The following is a 20,106-nucleotide window of genomic DNA, read 5'->3' on the forward strand; positions in this document are numbered from 1 at the left end:
TGCCATCATGCTCAGCTAATTTTTGTTTTGGTTTTTTTTTTTTTTTGTAGAGATGGGATTTCACCGTGTTGCTCAGGCTGGTCTCAAACTCATGAGCTCAAGCATTCACCCACGTTGGCCTCCAAAACTGCTAGGATTACAGGCATGCGTCACTGCCCCTTGTCTCTAAAGTTACATTTTTAAAATCTGATTTAGTTAATCAAATACAATTTAGCACATTTACTGCTGACAGAAAATGTAATAGGGGCCAGGCACGGTGGCTCATGCCTATAATCCCAGCCCTTCGGGAGGTCAAGGTGGACAGATCACCCGCAGTCAGGAGTTCAAGACCAGACTGGCCAACATGGCAAAACCCCGTCTCTACTAAAAACACAAAAATTAGCCAGGCGTGGTGGCAGATGCCTATAATCCCAGCTACTCGGGAGACTGAGGCAGGAGAATGGCCTGAACCCGGGAGACAGAGGTTGCAGTGAGCCGAGATTGTGTCACTGCACTCTAGCCTGGGCGACAGAGCGAGACTCTGTCTCAAAAAAAAAAAAAAAAAAAATTAATAGGCCCCGTTTTTGATTCCCTGAAATTTCAAGGACTATTTAGTTTATAAATAATAGAATAAATGCTGGTGTTGAAATCTGCAGAGCTGGTCATTGAAGTTTTACAAACCAGTACTATTGTCAGGAATGTTTTAACAATTCATTCATCTGTCTCCTACTCATGAGTGATCATCTGCTCTGTGGATCATATGTGCCTGATTTTCCTTGCTGACTAGCTGGTCCCAGACTGCAGGCAGCAGGACCAAGCCAAGAAGGGGTCATGGACAGGTCCAGAAGTAGAGAGTGTGAATCTGTGCGTCTGACAGAAGCTTTGTTTACACGAGTAATATGAAAAGCATTCCAGAACACCTCTGACCTTAATTCCCAGTCAAGCTGATAAGATAGCCTCAAGTCTCTCACTGTGCTACTGTGTCTGTCTGCTTAAGTCCTTGGCAGCCAGTTTACTCAAAATTTATTCTCAGGGCTTTGTGTTCTGAATTGTTCCTACAGCTTCTTGCAGTAGTCAGTTATGATGTGTTTCCAGCAGTATATCTCTTAAAATAAACTTAAGCCAACAATAATTTTTTTTGAAATTTTGAAATTTCTGTTTACCACTTCCCTGATTTCCTTAAATATAAAAGAAGAAATCTGATTATACTTTTAAATTGTCTTGATGAGAACTATTCAGTTGTTGAAACAAGATTTTTGCTCATAAGGCTGCCTGCTGATGTGTTAAGTGGCTCCTCTGTGCTTTTTTTAGTTTTGGAGTATCCTCTTGCTTAAAGATTTTTTACTTCACTTTCTTGTTGGTAAGTCACTGCCGATTTTATTGCTGTCAGTTTGCCAACTGCTGAATTTTAACTCTTTTTTGTGCTGCTTATTCTCTTCTATGAATTGACAGACAAAAATCCAATATATCAACCAATAAACTGCCCTTGAATGAAGGACTAGAGCTGCCCCCCTCCTCTTTTTTTTTCAGTGAATGAGTGTTAGTACAGCCATCATGTCCCTCAGGATTGGTTGCTCAGAGAGTTCTTGCTTAGTTTCTTTTTCTGGGATCTTTTGATCACATCGTTAGATGTATGAACTCATGCTGGTGTGTGTGTGTGTGTGTGTGTGTGTGTGTTTGTATGAGGCACACATGTGTTTGCTGGTGCATGTGCAATGCTTACACCCACTTGTATTTTTTGAAGGTGAGGGTAGGAACTGTAGTTTGAATTGCACTATGTGCTGTTTGGACAAACTAGCTTTGCTCACATGGCAAATTTTGTCATAATCACTCATCACTATCAGAAATCATCACAAACAGTTAGGCAAACATGAATCAACAAGCTGTGCAGTTAAAACGGCAAAAAATTTTTATCAGTAAAAAAGCATGCTATTATGGTCTCAATTTCTATGCTGTAAAACAAGTGCAGTAATTGAATGAAGAATAGGTTTCTTTCATTACTAATTTTTTATACAAAATCAAGGATTAAAGTTTAATATAATGATATCTGAGAGATAAATAGAGACTTAAACTAAGAAGCAAAAGATTCTATATATTTGCTTTAGGAAAATATATAATATTACTTAAAAGTGAATTCTATCTGTATGTAGGTTTTTCTTGGTTATCAGAATTACCATCCTCTTCTTGGTCATTTCATGTTTGAGGTTGCCAGCCAGGGAAGGTTCTCTTGAGTACAGAGGCTCCTTGACTTACAGTGGAGTTACGTCCAGATAAACCCATCATAACTTGAAAACACCCTAAGTCGAAAATGCATTTAGCACGCCTAACCTACTGAATAGCTTAGCCTTGCCTACCTTACATGTGTTCAGCAACTTAAAGTAGCATACAGTTGGGCAAAATCATCTGGCAACACAGTGCACTGTAGAGTACCGGTTGTTTACCCTCACAATTTCATGGCCACATGAGAGCTGTGGCTCACTGCCACTACCCAGCATCACATGAGAACATTGTACTCCATACCTGTAGCATGGGAGAAAATCAAAATTCAAACTTTGAAGTACAGTTTCCACTGAATGCTTACAGCTTTTGAACCGATATAAAGGTAAAAAAAAAAAAATGCTAAGTCTGAGACTGTCTGTATTAGTCTATGTAAAGTTCACTTAAAAGGTAAATATTTCTTATGAAGAATAACAAAACATTCTATGTCATGTATATTTTGGGGTTTTCCAACATTGTTCGGGATGGTACATGTCGTTGCTCCTTTCTCATAAAATTGATAGTCAAGATTTGCTTCTACAGAAAAGGGAATTTAAACTATTTTCTTTCGTTTTTTTTTTTTTTTTTTTTTTTTTTTTGAGACAGTCTCACTCTGTTGCCCAGGCTAGAGTGCAGTGGTGGCCGATCTCGGCTCACTGCTACCTCTGCCCCCTGGGTCCCGGTTCAAGTAATTCTTCTGCCTCAGCCTCCCAAGTAGCTGGGATTATAGGCACATGCCCCCATGCCCAGCTAATTTTTGTATTTTTAGCAGAGATGGGATTTCACCATGTTGGCCAGGCTGGTCTTGAACTCCTGACCTTGTGATCCACCCACCTCGGCCTCCCAAAGTGCTGGGATTACAGGCGTGAGCCGTCATGCCTGGCCTAATTTAAACTATTTTCTATCATTATTTCTGTATATTATAATCTGAACTTTTAGCATGTATTTATAAGTTTATAACTTAAAATATTGAAATATTTCCAGGAAATCTTTGGAAAGAGAAGACTTTGAAAAAATAATTGCAGAGCAAGCAGTTGCAGCAGGTAATAGAATTGTTTATGTAATTAGAAAGCATGTCGTATACCTGTAGAACTCACATTTTCTCCAAAAATATTCATATTTATTTGTTGGTGACTCCCAGTATGAAGTGTTCAATATTATGTATTCTGTTAATGTAAAGAGTAACTCTTTTTGATACTATATTTTTTGTTTGACCTAAAGCATTTTCTCTGTTTATGTTTACTTGCTGAGGAGTAGATAAGGCTAGATGGGAAGCTGACTCACAGACATTCACAGGTTTTGATCTTGAACCTAACTAAGTGTTCCTCATTTATGCATGAAAATTTCTACTCAACAAGGTAAAATAAAGAACGCTTTTAAAGGTTAGGAACAGTCATGGGAAAAAAGTTAACAGTGTTCTCACATTAATCATTAGTTTGAGAGAAAAAATTGATGTGTGACTGTCTTACTGTCCTTTCCAAAGTTTCAGTACATGAACCACAAGGTTGCATCTTTCTAAAAGTATAAGATATTGATAATAATAATGATAATAATAATAATAATGACTAATGTATATTGAGCCCCTCCTAGGAGCAAGGCCCTATTCTGAACATAAGCCCCACAAAGTGCTATGAAGAGGGCACTATTCTTTTTCCCATATTACAGATAAGAAAAAATGTGGTACTCAGAGTTTAAAGATTAAAGGAGATTATAGAAAGGGAAGATCATACAGAGCACCCTTGACATAACTAACTCCATCTTTAAAAAAGACTCCATTTTGTATTTTGTAGGGTATTTTGCCAATAAAAATAACGTGTTTTATTTAATAAACAAAATTTAAAAAATGAAAACTACGTACAACCAGATGAAAACACAAACACACTTTTCCACTATCAGGTCTCACCAGAGGACTCTGTAACTATAAAAAATTAAACCTTCAACAACTCAAAACGGTCGTCCTAACTGACACCTTCTTACATTCACTCGTGATAAAAAACTAGACATATGCCACCAAAGCCTCTGCCACCTCAAAGAGTCTTTCTTATAAGACCAACAGACGGCCTGACCCAAACCAAGACTCCTTTTGTCTTCTTCACCATACCCACCCTCATTTGTTAATTCTTTCTCCTATCTCTTTTTCCTTTTGATGTTAAATGTTACTTTGTTACAAAATATTTAACCTATAACATTTGTATTTTCTATATTAATTAAGCATACTATTATGTATCATTTACAATACTGACTTGTGGAGTGACTTGAGCCTGTGTGCTTGTAGCTCTAAGAAACAAGTAAACAGGCCACGCACGGTGGCTCACGCTTGTAATCCCAGCACTTTGGGAGGCCGAGGCGGGCGGATCACAAGGTCAGGAGATCGAGACCACGGTGAAACCCCGTCTCTACTAAAAATACAAAAAAATTAGCCGGGCGTGGTGGCGGGCGCCTGTAGTCCCAGCTACTCGGAGAGGCTGAGGCAGGAGAATGGCGTGAACCCGGGAGGTGGAGCTTGCAGTGAGCTGAGATTGCGCCACTGCACTCCAGCCTGGGCGACAGAGCGAGACTCTGTCTCAAAAAAAAAAAAAGAAACAAGTAAACAGAAAGTACTAAAAAAAACTGCCTCTTGGCAAGTCACGGTGGTTCGCTCCTGTAATACCAGCATTTTAGGAGGCCGAGGTGGGCAGATCACCTGAGGTCAGGAGTTCAAGACCAGCCTGGCCAACATGGCGAAACCCCGTCTCTACTAAAAATACAAAAACTAGTCAGGCATGGCCGTGTGCACCTGTAGTCCCAGCTGCTCTGGAGGCTGAGTTATGAGAATCACCTGAACCTGGGAGGCGGAGCTTGCAGTGAGCAGAGATCGCACCACTGCATTCCAGCCTGGGCGACAGAGCGAGACCCTGTCTCAAAGAAGAAAAAAAAAATTGCCTCCTTAAAAAGTTCATGTAACTCATGGCTTTTATGGTAAAAAAAAAATTAATAAAAGCCTAACATTGTAAAAAGACACAGACATACAGAGGCTTATTTCTAACCTTATAGCACTCATGAAAATGCTACAGAAAGTAAATTATATATTTCAGGCAGATATTCATTCAGCTAACACTAAACAACAAGAATGCTATTTTATTCAGGAAAAAAATGCTTTGTAATCATTTCTAGACAAAACTGAGTTTCATGCCAGTAATTTTAAATTAACTTCCGTGTCTGACCCTTTTGCTGCTGGAAACCCTCATAGAGGAAGCTCCTCTTCATGAGGATGGATTGCTTTTGTTGTTAACAGAAAGATTGGAGGACTTTTGCCAAAATGTACTTAATACTGGAATTCAAATTGTTCTTTTATAGTTAGGTTTCAGGGAGATAAAAAGTTGTGTATTATACTCAACTGGTCATTCTTTTTTAATGAATTAGTTTGGGATTTTTCTTCAGTTACTAGAATTGTAGAAGCTAACCTAGGTAGATAATTTGGATATAGGGGTTGGAACTGTTATTTTGGTTGGAAATGTTATTAGCAGATATAAAGGGAGCTAAATCAGCAAATAACACAAGTTGAAAATAGGAATAATGGCACAGCTTTACCAAGGTGGCATATTTGCTATGGCAGAACATGTATTATGTGATTTCAGGAGTTCCAGTGGAGGTTATCAAAGAATCTCTTGGTGAAGAACTTTTTAAAATATGTTACGAGGAAGATGAAAACATCCTTGGGGTGGTTGGAGGCACCCTTAAAGATTTTTTAAATAGCTTCGGTACCCTTCTGAAACAGAGCAGCCATTGCCAAGAAGCAGGAAAAAGGGGCAGGCTTGAGGACGCCTCCATTCTATGCCTGGATAAGGAGGATGATTTTCTACATGTTTACTACTTCTTCCCTAAGAGAACCACCTCCTTGATTCTTCCCGGCATCATAAAGGCAGCTGCTCGCGTATTATATGAAACGGAAGTGGAAGTGTCATTAATGCCTCCCTGCTTCCATAATGATTGCAGCGAGTTTGTGAATCAGCCCTATTTGTTGTACTCCGTTCACGTGAAAAGCACCAAGCCATCCCTGTCCCCCAGCAAACCCCAGTCCTCGCTGGTGATTCCCACATCGCTCTTCTGCAAGACATTTCCATTCCATTTCATGTTTGACAAAGATATGACAATTCTGCAATTTGGCAATGGCATCAGAAGGCTGATGAACAGGAGAGACTTTCAAGGAAAGCCTAATTTTGAAGAATACTTTGAAATTCTGACTCCAAAAATCAACCAGACATTTAGCGGGATCATGACTATGTTGAATATGCAGTTTGTTGTACGAGTGAGGAGATGGGACAACTCTGTGAAGAAATCTTCGAGGGTAAGGAAAACATAATATTATCTTGAATATGAAAGCTATTTCATATTTAAGAGCAAGAAACAAAAGGGTAAAAATATATGCATCACTTCAAATGTTTTGATAAAACATATTTAAAACAATGGTGAAAGAATTGTAAAGCTGTAGTAAACTTAACACAAAATTCTTTCTGCATTTGTTTGCTTACTTGATTAATTACTCCAAAAATATTTATTGAATGCAGTCTGCCTTTTAGTATCTTTATGGAATGTTTTATAATGAAATTTGATAAAGGTTTATATAAAAATATGTTTTTCAATTACCAAATAGCTGACTTAGGTTGAATAATAAGAGGTATTGTTTTACAACGAAGAAAAGTCACTTGTTTCTTGTAGGAGGCAACTAAATGGACTTGTAATCAACATTTAATAGACATGAAAAAAACAAATAATTTATTTAATTAATTGTTAGCAAATGTGGAGGTTAAAACATATTCTGTCATCTCATGGTAGAGAACTTTGGTAATTATTTAGTCTCAGGGAAGAAAGTTTGCTAACTCATAGTTGATAATACAAGCAAAGCTAAGAGAGAGGTTTCACACATGTATAAGTTTAGCAGAAGCACCATTTGTTCCCCAAAAGGAAAACAGCTTTATTATTGTTTTTCTATCATAAAAAATAATGAAATATATTGAGATGTTTAAAAAATGAGTAATATTGAAAGGTGTTTATTGTAGCAAAAAAAATGAAAAAACTATTTTTATATATTTTTGTTTAAAACAAAAAAATGCTATTTTATAACTTCTTTTATCACAAAACAATATATTTTGTGCATCCTCCCATGTCATTAGATATAGGTCTATTTGGCTTTCTTGGAGTCTTAGTGGTATCCCATTATATGGTTGTGCTCTACTTTTATTTATTTATTTATTTATTTATTTAGACGGCGTCTTGCTCTGTCGCCCAGGCTGGAGTGCAGTGGCGTGTTCTCAGCTCACTCTAACCTCCAACTCCGGGGTTCAAGCAATTCTCTCTGCCTCAGCATCCTGAGTAGCTGGGATTATAGGCATGCACCACCACACCCTGCTAATTTTTGTATTTTTTAGTACAGACGAAGTTTCGCCATATTGGCCAGGCTGGTCTTGAACTCCTGACCTCGGGTGATCTGCCCACCTGGGACTCCCAAGCTCTACTTTATTTAACTGGTACCCAATTGAAGGATATTTGGGTTGCTTTTGGCTTTTTGCCGCAAGAACACACATGCACATCTTTGTCCACACATATGGAAGTAAACCTTCTTGTGGTCCAGGATGATCACTTGAAGCCCCATCTCTCTCACGACAGAAAAAAAATTAGGATAAAAATCTTACCTTTAGAGACTTTTTCACTTCCACACCTGCCAGATGGAGCAAGTACTTATGGGAGAAGTGCGGAAGAGAAGAGAAACATGCTAAAAGAGAAGGAAGCCAAAAAAATAGAACAAAGAAAAAAGTAAAAGGGAGGGAGGGAAGAAGGAAGAAAGGAAGGACACATTTTCATGAGTAGCATATTATACAAAAAATAGAACTTCAGATTAATCAAGTGAGACTATTAACAAGAATATAGTAGCAAAAGCATCAGCCTTGAAGCAAGAGCATTTTGCATTGTTCATTGTAAATCTTGATTTCTGTGTAGAGTATACTCTAAGATACTCTTCAAACGTCCGCATTCATTTTAGAACTCATAGAAAATTGGAACTATAAGAAAGCAAATTGTTCCTTTTCAGCAGGTTTAAACACAAAGGGATTATTACTGTATCTACTTCCCCTTCTTTTGTCTCAGAAAGATGTTGGAAACTTGAATAAACCACAGTTGGTTATCCTTTCCTTCATAGGTTATGGACCTCAAAGGCCAAATGATCTACATTGTTGAATCCAGTGCAATCTTGTTTCTGGGGTCACCCTGTGTGGACAGATTAGAAGATTTTACAGGACGAGGGCTCTACCTCTCAGACATCCCAATTCACAATGCACTGAGGGATGTGGTCTTAATAGGGGAACAAGCCCGAGCTCAAGACGGCCTGAAGAAGAGGCTGGGGAAGCTGAAGGCCACCCTTGAGCAAGCCCACCAAGCCCTGGAGGAGGAGAAGAAAAAGACGGTAGATCTTCTGTGCTCCATATTTCCCTGTGAGGTTGCTCAGCAGCTGTGGCAAGGGCAAGTTGTGCAAGCCAAGAAGTTCAGTAATGTCACCATGCTCTTCTCAGACATCGTTGGGTTCACTGCCATCTGCTCCCAGTGCTCACCGCTGCAGGTCATCACCATGCTCAATGCACTCTACACTCGCTTCGACCAGCAGTGTGGAGAGCTGGATGTCTACAAGGTAGGGGTGGACCAGGGCAATGATTGTTTTACCAGCAAACTCACTGGGGAACAAGCACTGTGCCTAGGACCTGAATTATAATGCAACTGAAAGGCCACCTCTGTAGGGTCTTGCAAGCCCAGTCCTGGGAGCAGGTATGGTGCATTCATTATGTGGGTGTTTTCCAGCCAGAAATAGCTCTGGATCTGCCCAGAGACAGAAATAGTTGTTCTGGGAGGACTGCCACACTGTCTTCTCAAAGAATGAGCAGAGAATGGAGGGAGGATACGGTGCTCAAAGAATGGAGGATGGGGTGTAGGACCTGTGAATAGGAGAAGTTTAATAGTCAGTGAACCTGCCACTTCACTGTGGAAACCGAGCTGAATTATTAAGTGTGAGATAATTCAAAGTATGGCTTATACAAGGAAACATTATCCTTTGTATCTGTAAGAGTAAAGACACATGAGGATTATAAAAATTGCCTTTAAATAGATTAATTCAATATAGAGTTAACATGATACTTTTCATGGCCAGTTAACAGAAATCAAAATCACCTACTTAAGGCACTTTTGCAGCTTGGCCAAGGGCAGAGACATTTGAAAAATAAAGACCTGTCTTTAAATCTTGTTCTCTGCCTTACTTGCTTTGTAAACTGACCAAGTTAAAAAACCTTTCTCATCACTTCTAAGACAGAGAAAATAATGTTCACTTACAGAGTTTATACGCATGAATAACACACATTATGTCCTATAATCTTCATGAACAGGATTGTTATAAAGATTATGCTAGATAATACATGATATTCATCAGGCATACAGGATGAGCTAGGCATCATTGTAGGCACTGGGGATACAGCAGTGACCGTCCCTGATACCTATTTTTTTAAACGTAACTACTATTAGTAAGAGAGCTAATGAAGAGATTTCAAGTTCTGCCTGCTTCTTTAGAATAAAAAGTTTTTACTGATTTAAATTACTTTGCTTTCTTTTAGACATTGGCACTAAGAATAAAGCATACTTCTCGTTTGTATGGCTTGAATCATCTTCTTAACTTGCCACATAACAATCTCACATTTCAGAGCTGAACCCAACAGGAAATAAATAATTGAGGAAGAAACAAATATTATTCATGATAATACATAAGCTCTTCTCTTGTTTTGTTCTAGATGCTAGAAGTAAAACCTTACTTTTAAAAATTCCTAACAGGAAATTCCAAACAGAGCCATGATTCCCTTGGGGAAAAAGAGGTCCATGTATAATTACAGAAAAAATAATTGGCTTCAGTTAGGTTAAGTTTGATGGCCTCTTGTGGAATTTACTGTATTTATTTGCAGACATTTTCTATCTTGAGACTGTCTCCCCTCTTAGAATTGTGAGAAGGAAGTCTTTCTTCCTTGCAAACTGCTGTAATTGCTAACAGAAGTAGCCCTCTTCTACTTTTGGTTATTTCTATCAAGGATATAGGGTATAGTTTTTAAATATCCTAACAACCATTTTGAAACTGTGCTCCTCACTGTAAGTTATAAGAACAACAGCCACAGAGTTCCCTGATTAATCTAACTAGAGTTGTAGCTAGATAGTAAATTACCTTCTATGCCAGTCCTCATTTCTACTTTTTTTTCACTTCTGATTTTGCTTGAGATTACTTGGAGATAGCCGAAAATAAATATAGAAAGGTTTCAGATACACAAAATGTATAATCATAGCCTACCCTATGAGTGCAAATGGCTTTGAAAGAATAGTCAACCTTATTTATTCCGAGACTGGACTATACTAGGGCTTTATTTAATTTTATTTTCTCTCTGTCTTTCTGGGGGTTTTGGCCATTTTTCTGTTTCTCTCTGTGTTCATTTACCCATTGTTTCAGCAAATATGTACTGGTTATCCAGCATTTGCCAGCATGGGTGGGCAATGGCTACAGAGCTAGAGGGTACAATCCCTGTGAGGAAAGTTCACATATGGAGAGGCAGAAGAGGGCAGAATGGACCAATGCCAGATTTCCATATGACGTGACAAAGGGATGCAACATGCACAAGGGGCTGCAAAAGCAGATATGGTAGGCCCCTAACATCAGGTAGGGGTGGGGGTAGGACTTCTTCTAATTAGCATATTTATTGAGCACCTGTGATGGCCATCATGATGAGCACTTCTTATGTACTCATTGCTGAGAAAAAGCTTATGGGTGGCATTGCCACCTGGTTCATTCATTACTGGGCACAGGTAATGTAGGAGTCAATAAACTAGACAAACTCAAAGGGCTTACATATGATTAGGGGGAAGAAAGACAATAAACAAATGAGCAAATTTATAGTATTTCAGTTAGTATAATAATGTGAAAGAAAAATAAAGTAGGTTAAGGGGAAGAAGAAGGGCAGTGGGTAAGGGGTGATTGCTGTTTCTTAGAGGGTGGTAGGAATCAGCTTTTCTGATAAGGTGAGGTTTTAGCAGGGACTGAAAGAAAGGAGGGACAACCAACTGGTTATCTGCAGAGAGATTGCTCCAGGAGAAAGGAATAGCAAGTGGGAGCATGTCTGATGTGCTTAAGGGATAATGGAAGGCAGTGACATTGGAACTAAGTGAGCAATATGGAGAATAAGAAGATAAAGTCAGAGATTAGGAGAAAGACAAGTCAAGAAGAAATCTGGAGCCATAATAAGGATATCAGCATTTACTCTGAGTAGGGAATTTCTGAAGATTTGCACCTCCTTTCTTGTTTCCTTTCTCACCCTCATCCTTTCACAATTGAGGCTTTGCATAAGAATAATAGGGTCTTATAATTACAACAAACATTTGGAGAAGAAGAAAAATGCAGCTCTTAGAATTAGGGGGTTATTTGTGGACTAAAATTAACTATCTGCTTTCTGCAGCCAGCATCACAGACAGACAAAAATTGCCTGTAACAAAAACAATAATGATGATGATAATGATAAGGTTAATACTTAGAGTTTTGATAATAGCTTGATTTCCAGTGGTCTTTCAAACACCACCATTGTTTTTACCTGCTGGCTCAACATCTTGGTTTCTATAATTGTAATTAGTATCCAGTAGACATGTAATTGCTGTGAGGACCCCAAGGGTCCTTTAGAAAAACCATTTCTCTTTACTCTTATGACTATTAATATCTTGGTTTTACATTGCACAATTTTACTACGTTCATATGACATTTATTGGGTAGTGACTTGAGGCAAAATACTATTTTATGATGAGGAGGATATAAAATGAGTAAATGATCCCAACATCTTTAAACAATTTATTATAATTCAAAAATACACTGTTTCTACAAAAACTATCTTATATGGTGAAAAAAAAGAGATGAAATGATATGATGAGTCCGTGGCAAATCTGGGAGTAGAAGCCAGCTGTTATTGTGTTCATAGGACTGTGCTGCCTCTCAGTGCAGTGCCTCAATGTAATGGGTCTAAACCTTGTGCATTTCCTGAGACAGCCATTTCTGGGCGTATCTGATTAACCCTGATCCTCCAGAAGGCCTGAGCAATGAGATTTCTGCTATATGACTTAATTTCTTCTATCCAATGTAGGCTGTGATTCTTCCTGAGCATTTATATTATGTCTAGGTGGAGACCATTGGCGATGCCTATTGTGTAGCTGGGGGATTACACAAAGAGAGTGATACTCATGCTGTTCAGATAGCGCTGATGGCCCTGAAGATGATGGAGCTCTCTGATGAAGTTATGTCTCCCCATGGAGAACCTATCAAGGTAAGACAGATGATATATAGTCCAGGAGATGTCACAAGAGCAAATGCGTATTAGTTGATTACCAAAACCGTGGTGTATCAGTTGGGGGTTAGTTGAGAGAGAGAGAGAAAGCAAAATCTATATAGAGAGCACAATCTTCTCTAACTTGTTTACATCGGAAGAAATTTATTATAGGATATTAAATGGCTTACAGAATCGTTGAGAGGACAGAAGAACCCATCTATAAGTTGGGCTTTCAAAAAATGTCTCCCACAGCATGGGGATTTTCTATTGTCCAAATAAAATGGCTCCTAAAGGCAAACTTCAGAACAACTGCATTTTCAAAAATCTGGAAGCTGATTCCAAAACTATCCTACCAAAGCCACAGTCAGGAAACTGCCATGTTCAGAAAGCTGCTGCCTCTCCAAAACCACGTCTACTGTATAATCAGCAAGATGGCAATCCTGCATCATGACTTACAAAATGAGTAACGGGAAAATGGACTCTCTACTAAGCATGCTATAGAAAGCACAAAGGCTTCCACAATTGTGCTGGAGTTATAGTGGAGATTGTGCCTGCCAAATCCCATGCAACTGTGCATCTGATTTACCAAGCCTAACGCATTTAGAAGCTGCAAGTTAGTTTAGAAAATGTAGTTTTAGTTTTCCAATCCCTGGAGGAGAGGATATTACATTTGAATGGATGTTGACTGTTAATTCACCAATATTTTCCAAGGCACATGACATTTCAAAATTTCTAGATGAGCCAGATTCCAGAATAATATCTCAGCACACATGGAGAAATAAAGTTAATTTCTAGATGAGCCAGATTCCAGAATAATATCTCAGCACACATGGAGAAATAAAGTTAATTTCTAGATGAGCCAGATTCCAGACTAATATCTCACCACACATGAGGAAATAAAGTTAACATGGTAGGCATTGGTTTAACAGATAGAATATAAGCAGATTACCTTTATTTGTCTCACATTGAATCTGCCCCTTAATTTTTATAGGACAGTCCACAGTTGACTACCTTCAGAAATAAGCCTTTGAGGTATTGTAAAATCTTATCCGATATGCTATAAAACATATAGAGAAGAAAGAAGAAATTTAAAAACAAAACTATATTTAGAGGTTTATCCTTAACTCTCTTTAACCTTAATAGAAGCCATAGGTTTAAACCTTCGTAACTATTTTCTAAGTCTATTGTCATCCCATTTATGTGTTTCTGTGCAACATACTTTTCTAAATTTAATGATATAAAATCACAAACTTTTATTATGCATGGATTCTGTGCATCAAAAATTTGGATAAGGCATAGCAGGAATACCTCGTCTGTGCTCTACAATCTATGGGACCTCAGCTGGGAATACTGAAATGGGTGAGGGTGCCTGGAATAGCTGGGATTGCAACGATTGGAGCTGGAGGATTCATTCCAAGACTGCTGCTTCACTTATATGTCAGATTCCTTGGTGGGGATGGCTGAAAGATTGGGTTCAGCTGGGATTGTTAGTGTTACATGTGATGCGCTAATACGTATTTTTTATGAGGTGGTTCTTGTCCCACTGAACAAGACTGGTGGAAGCTGCATGACTTAGTCTTGGAAGACACACAGCAACACTTCCACTGTACTCTATCAGCCAGAGCAATCATAAGTCTGCCCAGAGGAGAGAGGGCTCAGAGCCCATGAATCAATAGAAGGAGTGTAAAATAATTTGCAAGTGTGTTTTAAAAGCATCACAATACCTGACTTTTTCAGATTTAGTTTCGATAATTGCATTTTTTTAGAGGAGGACTATATATTTCTTTCTCTTTCTGATTTGTTTGAGGGGGCTTGTAGCATCAACGCAAATGTTAAAAATATCTAGACTATTAACATTTTAAGTGATTTTCACACAGATGCATTTTATAATTAAGATGTGTATGTTTGGGGTGGGGGAATTTATGGCATTTTTGTTATTCGTAGAAATGTATTTTTAGATTTTTGTAAGATGGAGGAATTATTTATAGCTAGTTTCAAATATAGTTACCTGGGTAATGATAGGTTAGTTTAAAAGACCTATAAAGGGAGTCATTAATCATACCTTTTTATTTGTACTAACCTGCAGTCCTGGGAAATATCTGATGTCCTTAAGAGATACCTGTGAAACCTCACAGAGGCAGAGTGGAGAGTATTTTTAGTAGGGAAACTTTAACATGTATCAAAAAGGAGCATATTGTGACTTAAACATCGTCTCATTTAATCCTTATAATAACACTTTAAAGAGGAATCTACAATTCACCTGCAGACAGGAGCAGTCAAGTCTCCTATGTGTCAGTATTTTGTGTCATGTCCATGTGGCTTCAAAGCCCAGGCTTTTTCTGCTTCTTGCCCTGCTACCTCTTGGTATAGAATTGAAGTGAAAGAATAGAAAATATTTTCTTTTTTTATTTTTCAAACACTATGGTTTCCTCTAGCACGTCACATGTGCAAATCATTCATCTATTCACTTATTCCTATTGATTTCCTCACTAACATCCATCCAGTCAGGCTTAGAAAGCAGCAGGTGGGTTGGTGACAGAGACCAGTGGGCTGAGTGTAACCATGAAAGTCAGTAGGTGACAAGTGAACACGGAAGCAAACTTCTAGTACCCCTCCTTTCATAAGCCTAGAAGCTTATGATGAGAAATGGACTATGCCACAAGTGATCCCAAATAGAAGATGCCCTTAGTAGATTCGCATTCAAACTTTTCCTGGGAGCCAGAATTCTGCCTTTGCCTTTCACTATTTCACACGGAAGTCTGTTACCAGTGAAAAGAGATATGCTCGGGGCACGATGTGTGTCTTAAACACGTTGTGTTTTAAATCTTGCTGATGAATTTGAAAAGCTCTGTAAGAAAATGTTAGGGTTGAGAGTTTCAAAACTGGAGAAGGGGAAGAAGGCAGCACAGCGTGGAAGGACTAGGAGGGACACTTGCCTTGTCTGCACGGCTTCGGTTTTTACAGGCAGAATATATTTACATTTTAATCATGAAATAAGATTAAAATGCTATGGTAAATTTAACATATAATAAGCTGGAGTAACTAAGTATAGGAAGAAAAACTGGTTTAACCAGAAGAGTGCTCACAGAAAGCAAAAGTTCCTCAATCTAAATATGCTAAAGTTGTAGTCGATATTTATGGGCAGAAGAGCCTTATTCTATCTATCTCTCTCTCTCTCTATCACTTGTTATAGGTGTAAATTAGTATTCTCCTAAAAGAGAGAAAGTCAGATATATAACAGACATTTAAGTTTTGCTTGTTGAAGTAAAACTTTGATGAAGAAAGGTCTTTAAAAATAATCAAACCCCTGCATTTTATAGGTGAAAACATCATCAGAGGGAAGTAAAGAGACTTAAGGAAGCCAGACTACTAGTTACTAGTAGAGTTTGTTAGAATACAAAGTTCCTGATTCACAATCTAGTGCTTTTGTTTGAAAATTTTGAAGAATTCATATGACATCTTAAAAGTAAATGAGTCTGGAAAGTTTCTAGCAGATATCTGAAATTAGTTATTAAAACTAGACATAACTGAATTCTTCTGATTTCTAAATTATATCTAAGTTACTGAGTTCTTGGTCTTCATTCAAAAGGCATACATCTAATACAACTTTTTAAAATGGTTGAGTAAACATAGAGTTTGAAAATAATGAACATGGTATCATCATTGTCATTTAAAATATCCCCACTTTAGCTTGTTTTGTAGTAGCAGTTATTTAAGTATTTGTGAATCCTTTAAGATCATCAAGTAATCAGACCTTTGAAGATTCCATTGTTAAATATCCTGCTTTGGCTAGGCAAGGTGACTTATATTTGTAATCCTAGCACTTTGGGAGGTTGAGGCAGGAGGATCACTTGAGCCCAAGAGTTTGAGAATCAACTGGGCAACATAGCAAGGCCCTGTCTCTACAAAAAATTTAAAACTTAACCAGGTGTGGTGGTGCATGCCTGTAGTTCCAGCTACTCAGGAGGCTGAGATGGGAGGATCATTTGGGCCCAGGGGTTCGAGGTTACAGTGAACTATGATGGTGCTGCTGCACTACAGCCTGAGTGACAGAGCAAGACTTTATCTCTAAAAAATAAATAAAATAAAATATTCTGTCTCAGTGGCTTTCCAAATCTCTGGAGACTTCCAGAATTCCTAAAATTTTGCCACAACACATCCCAGACTACCTCTTATATCTAGGCGTGGCACAAATCTGATCTTTCATCAGTCTGGATTTTTAGTTTCATGTATACAGACATTGTCATCGGACTCGAGTAACTTCCACTTTCTGCTTCCTCTGTCAATTTCTGCTTAAATATTACAATTTCATTTCCTCAGTTGTAAGTCATTAGAACAGTGAGATAGTGTTTGGTATAAAGCTATTTTGAGGTAAAATGCCTAAAAACCATATTTAATATCCTTAGAGCTAGCTTCATTTGCCCTTCTTTGTCAGTGTTTGGGAAAACGATTCCAGGAGTCCAGAAATTATGTCTATCTCACTTGAATGAGAGGTGGCAGGTTCACATAAACAGCTCATATCCCCCTTGCTATGTTGCTGTGGTAACTATGATCCCTGTGCATGAAAACTTGTTTCAGATGTTGAAGACAGACACAATTAAGATGGTTTGTGTAATAAACCTAAATGGAAAAGAGTTAAGAAGTGTGACTATTGATTCTGCGCTAGTAATTTTTAATTGCATGTGAGGAGTAGAGGGAAGTTGGCTGAAGGTTTTGAGGAAAGGGGTAGTGTCCTGAGGGTGAATGGTAAAATAATTTAGACGGTATTCAAACGACACTGACAAGTAGGAAGGGTTTTACTAGTGATTGGGAACATCATGTCATTTTTTGCTTTCAGATGCGAATTGGACTGCATTCTGGATCAGTTTTTGCTGGCGTTGTTGGAGTTAAAATGCCCCGTTACTGTCTTTTTGGAAACAATGTCACTCTGGCTAACAAATTTGAGTCCTGCAGTGTACCACGAAAAATCAATGTCAGCCCAACAACTTACAGGTAGTAATTATGTTAAACACCTAAAATCTCTTGTTTTTATTTATATTCAATTGCCTTTTGCCCCACTGATTTGATTCATTCTTCATAACTTTTTTCTTCCTTAGTCATAAGGAAAAAAGAAACGTGATAACTTTTATCATCCTCACTTTAACTTTTTTACACTGCTTATTAGCCTCCTAAGAATGACTCGCCTGAGGTGTTTGTGGCCCAGCCATAAATCCATGACAGATATTACATATTCTTCCATCATTCTTCATTTAGAAGCACATATTAATACTCTCAGTATGTAGATAGGTGTTCTGACATCAACTAATACACTGCAGTGCAATTCTGGCAGTAACCACCCAGAATGAGTACAGTCATAACCACAAGTTACAGGGCACAGAACCCAACAAGCCTGCCCTTAATTCAGATGCCAGCCACCCTTCAGGACCTAAGGGTGCATTTAGACTGAGTGAGCTACAATTTTGGGGGTTCCCATGAGCCTCTCAAGTTAGACAATTAGCTAAAATGACTCACAATACTTAGGAAATTGCTGTACTTACTACTAAAGTTTTATTTTGAAGGATACAAATCAGAACCAACCAAATGAGGAAACAGATTGGGTAAGGTTTCAGAGGGTCCCAAATGCAGAGCTTCCATAGAATCAGAACTTATCTCCCTCCAACCACATCAGTGGGTTCACAAACCAGGAAGCTCCACCTCATTGAGCTTTGAGTTTGGTTTATGGAGTCTTATTGTTTTCATTATGTGGGCATGATTGGTTGAGTCATTGGCCATGTGATTGAACTCAGTCACCACCCCCACTCTCCTCCCCAGAGGTTAGGCTAGCACAAAACCCCCACCTTTTATCCACAAAATTGATTTTTCTGGGGCCCTGCCCCCATTCTGAGTCATCTCATTAATATAAACTCAAAAGTGATCCAAGGGCCTCATGGAAAACAGATACTCCTATAACTCAAAAAATCCAAGAATTTTAGAAGCTCCCTCCCTGCAATCAAGGACAACAGCCAGTCAAATTCCCTATCATACAGGGAAGAATTTACCAGAGGAAAACTAGCTGGTCATCAAGCATTTTTCAAAGATTGCAGTTTTATGGACTGGCAGCAAGTGTTAACATGGTCAGAGGAGCCATGTGTCATCTAGCATCAGAAGAACCTCTATTTTCACTGTCACCCTGACAACATGTAGTGTACAGCCTGAGTCAATAAAATCTACCATTTTTGTGTCACTTATCCACCTTTAACCAGAAAATAAACCAATCTGTGGTAAGTAGAAATATATCTATCATGTACATTTTGTCTAATTATATTGGAAACTCTTAAGTAACAAAAAAGTTTTTCAGATTTATACAGTAGCTAAATTACACCAAGCAAGTTAGCTTTCCTATTCTCAGAGATAACTCTTTAATAGCATCTTCTCCCTTCTTCTTCTGCACTTATTTATTTATTTATATTTTTTGAGACTGAGCCTTGCTCTATGGCCCAGGTTGGAGTACAGCGGCTCAGTCTTGCCTCACTGCAAGCTCTGCCTCCCGGTTTCAAGTGATTCTCCTGCCTCAGCCTCCCAAGTAGCTGGGATTACAGGCACCTACCTCCACGTCTGGCTAATTTTTGTATTTTTAGTAGATACTGGGTTTTGCCATGTTGGCCAGGCTGGTCTCGAACTCCTGACCTCAAGTGATCTGCCCACCTTGGCCTCCCAAATTGCAGGATTACAGGCGTGAGCCACTGCACCTGGCCTTCTCCCTTCTTAAAGCACCAGCATCCTTTCCTTTCCAGCCCAGACTCTCAGTTGATAATCTCGCCTCATATTTCACCACCGGCATAGAAGTCAGATAGGAGCTTTGCCATCTTTGTGCTGTAGGTTCTCTCAGCAGAGCTGCCCCAGTACCCATCTCCTCCTTCTTTGTTCCCGTTACATTGGGCCAGCTCCCCTCCTGCCCCTGGTTGATACAGTTTTACTCTGAGTGCTATTTCCTCTCACCTTCTCAATAACTTTTCTGTGGAAATTAACTCTTTCTCTCTATGATCAATTTCTCTTTGATGAAATGATTATTCCCAACAGAATACAACCATATCTATTAAAGCTCTGAATTGAAAAATAAAAACTTCCTTGTTTCCAAGTCTGGCTTCTGCTACAATTTTAAATTTCTGCTCTGTTTTATAGCAAAACTGAAAGAAGTTGTCTATACTCACTCTCTGTATTTTTCTACCTCTTATTTTCTCTTCAACTCACTCCAGTCAGCGTTTACTCCATTCAAACGGTTCTTATCAAGGTCTTCGTTGTGCCCTGCTAAAATCACTGTCAGTTTTCTCTCCTTATCATCTCAGAAGCATTTGAATAGGCTGAGAACTCCCTCATTTAAATATTTTCTTCTTTAAATTTTTGGCACCACACTCACCTAGTTTTCTCACTACCCCATGTCTATACCTTCTCAGTGTCTTCTCTTGGTACTCCTTCCCTACCAAACCTTTTGTTGCAGTGCCCAGAGCCTCTGTTCCTGTTCTCTTCTGTG

General features: G+C 38.6%; 1 protein-coding gene across 6 annotated transcripts in view; it reads left to right on the plus strand.

The window, feature by feature from the left end:
- Positions 1 to 20,106, plus strand: part of GUCY1A1 (guanylate cyclase 1 soluble subunit alpha 1) — a 73,151-nt gene that overhangs the window by 40,774 nt on the left and 12,271 nt on the right. For 5 of the 6 annotated variants that reach the window (XM_055276215.2, XM_063638312.1, XM_063638310.1 and 2 more), the window contains 5 exons: positions 3,220 to 3,278; positions 5,853 to 6,562; positions 8,411 to 8,896; positions 12,450 to 12,593; positions 17,434 to 17,588. In XM_055276215.2, coding sequence (XP_055132190.1) covers positions 3,220 to 3,278; positions 5,853 to 6,562; positions 8,411 to 8,896; positions 12,450 to 12,593; positions 17,434 to 17,588 — 1,554 coding nt within the window. Of the gene's footprint in view, positions 1 to 3,219; positions 3,279 to 5,852; positions 6,563 to 8,410; positions 8,897 to 12,449; positions 12,594 to 17,433; positions 17,593 to 20,106 lie in introns of those variants that run through there. The other variant, XM_063638314.1, reaches the window with a different exon arrangement.

Source organism: Symphalangus syndactylus, chromosome 4, assembly GCF_028878055.3.
Source record: "Symphalangus syndactylus isolate Jambi chromosome 4, NHGRI_mSymSyn1-v2.1_pri, whole genome shotgun sequence".
NCBI classification, from domain to species: Eukaryota; Metazoa; Chordata; class Mammalia; order Primates; family Hylobatidae; genus Symphalangus; species Symphalangus syndactylus.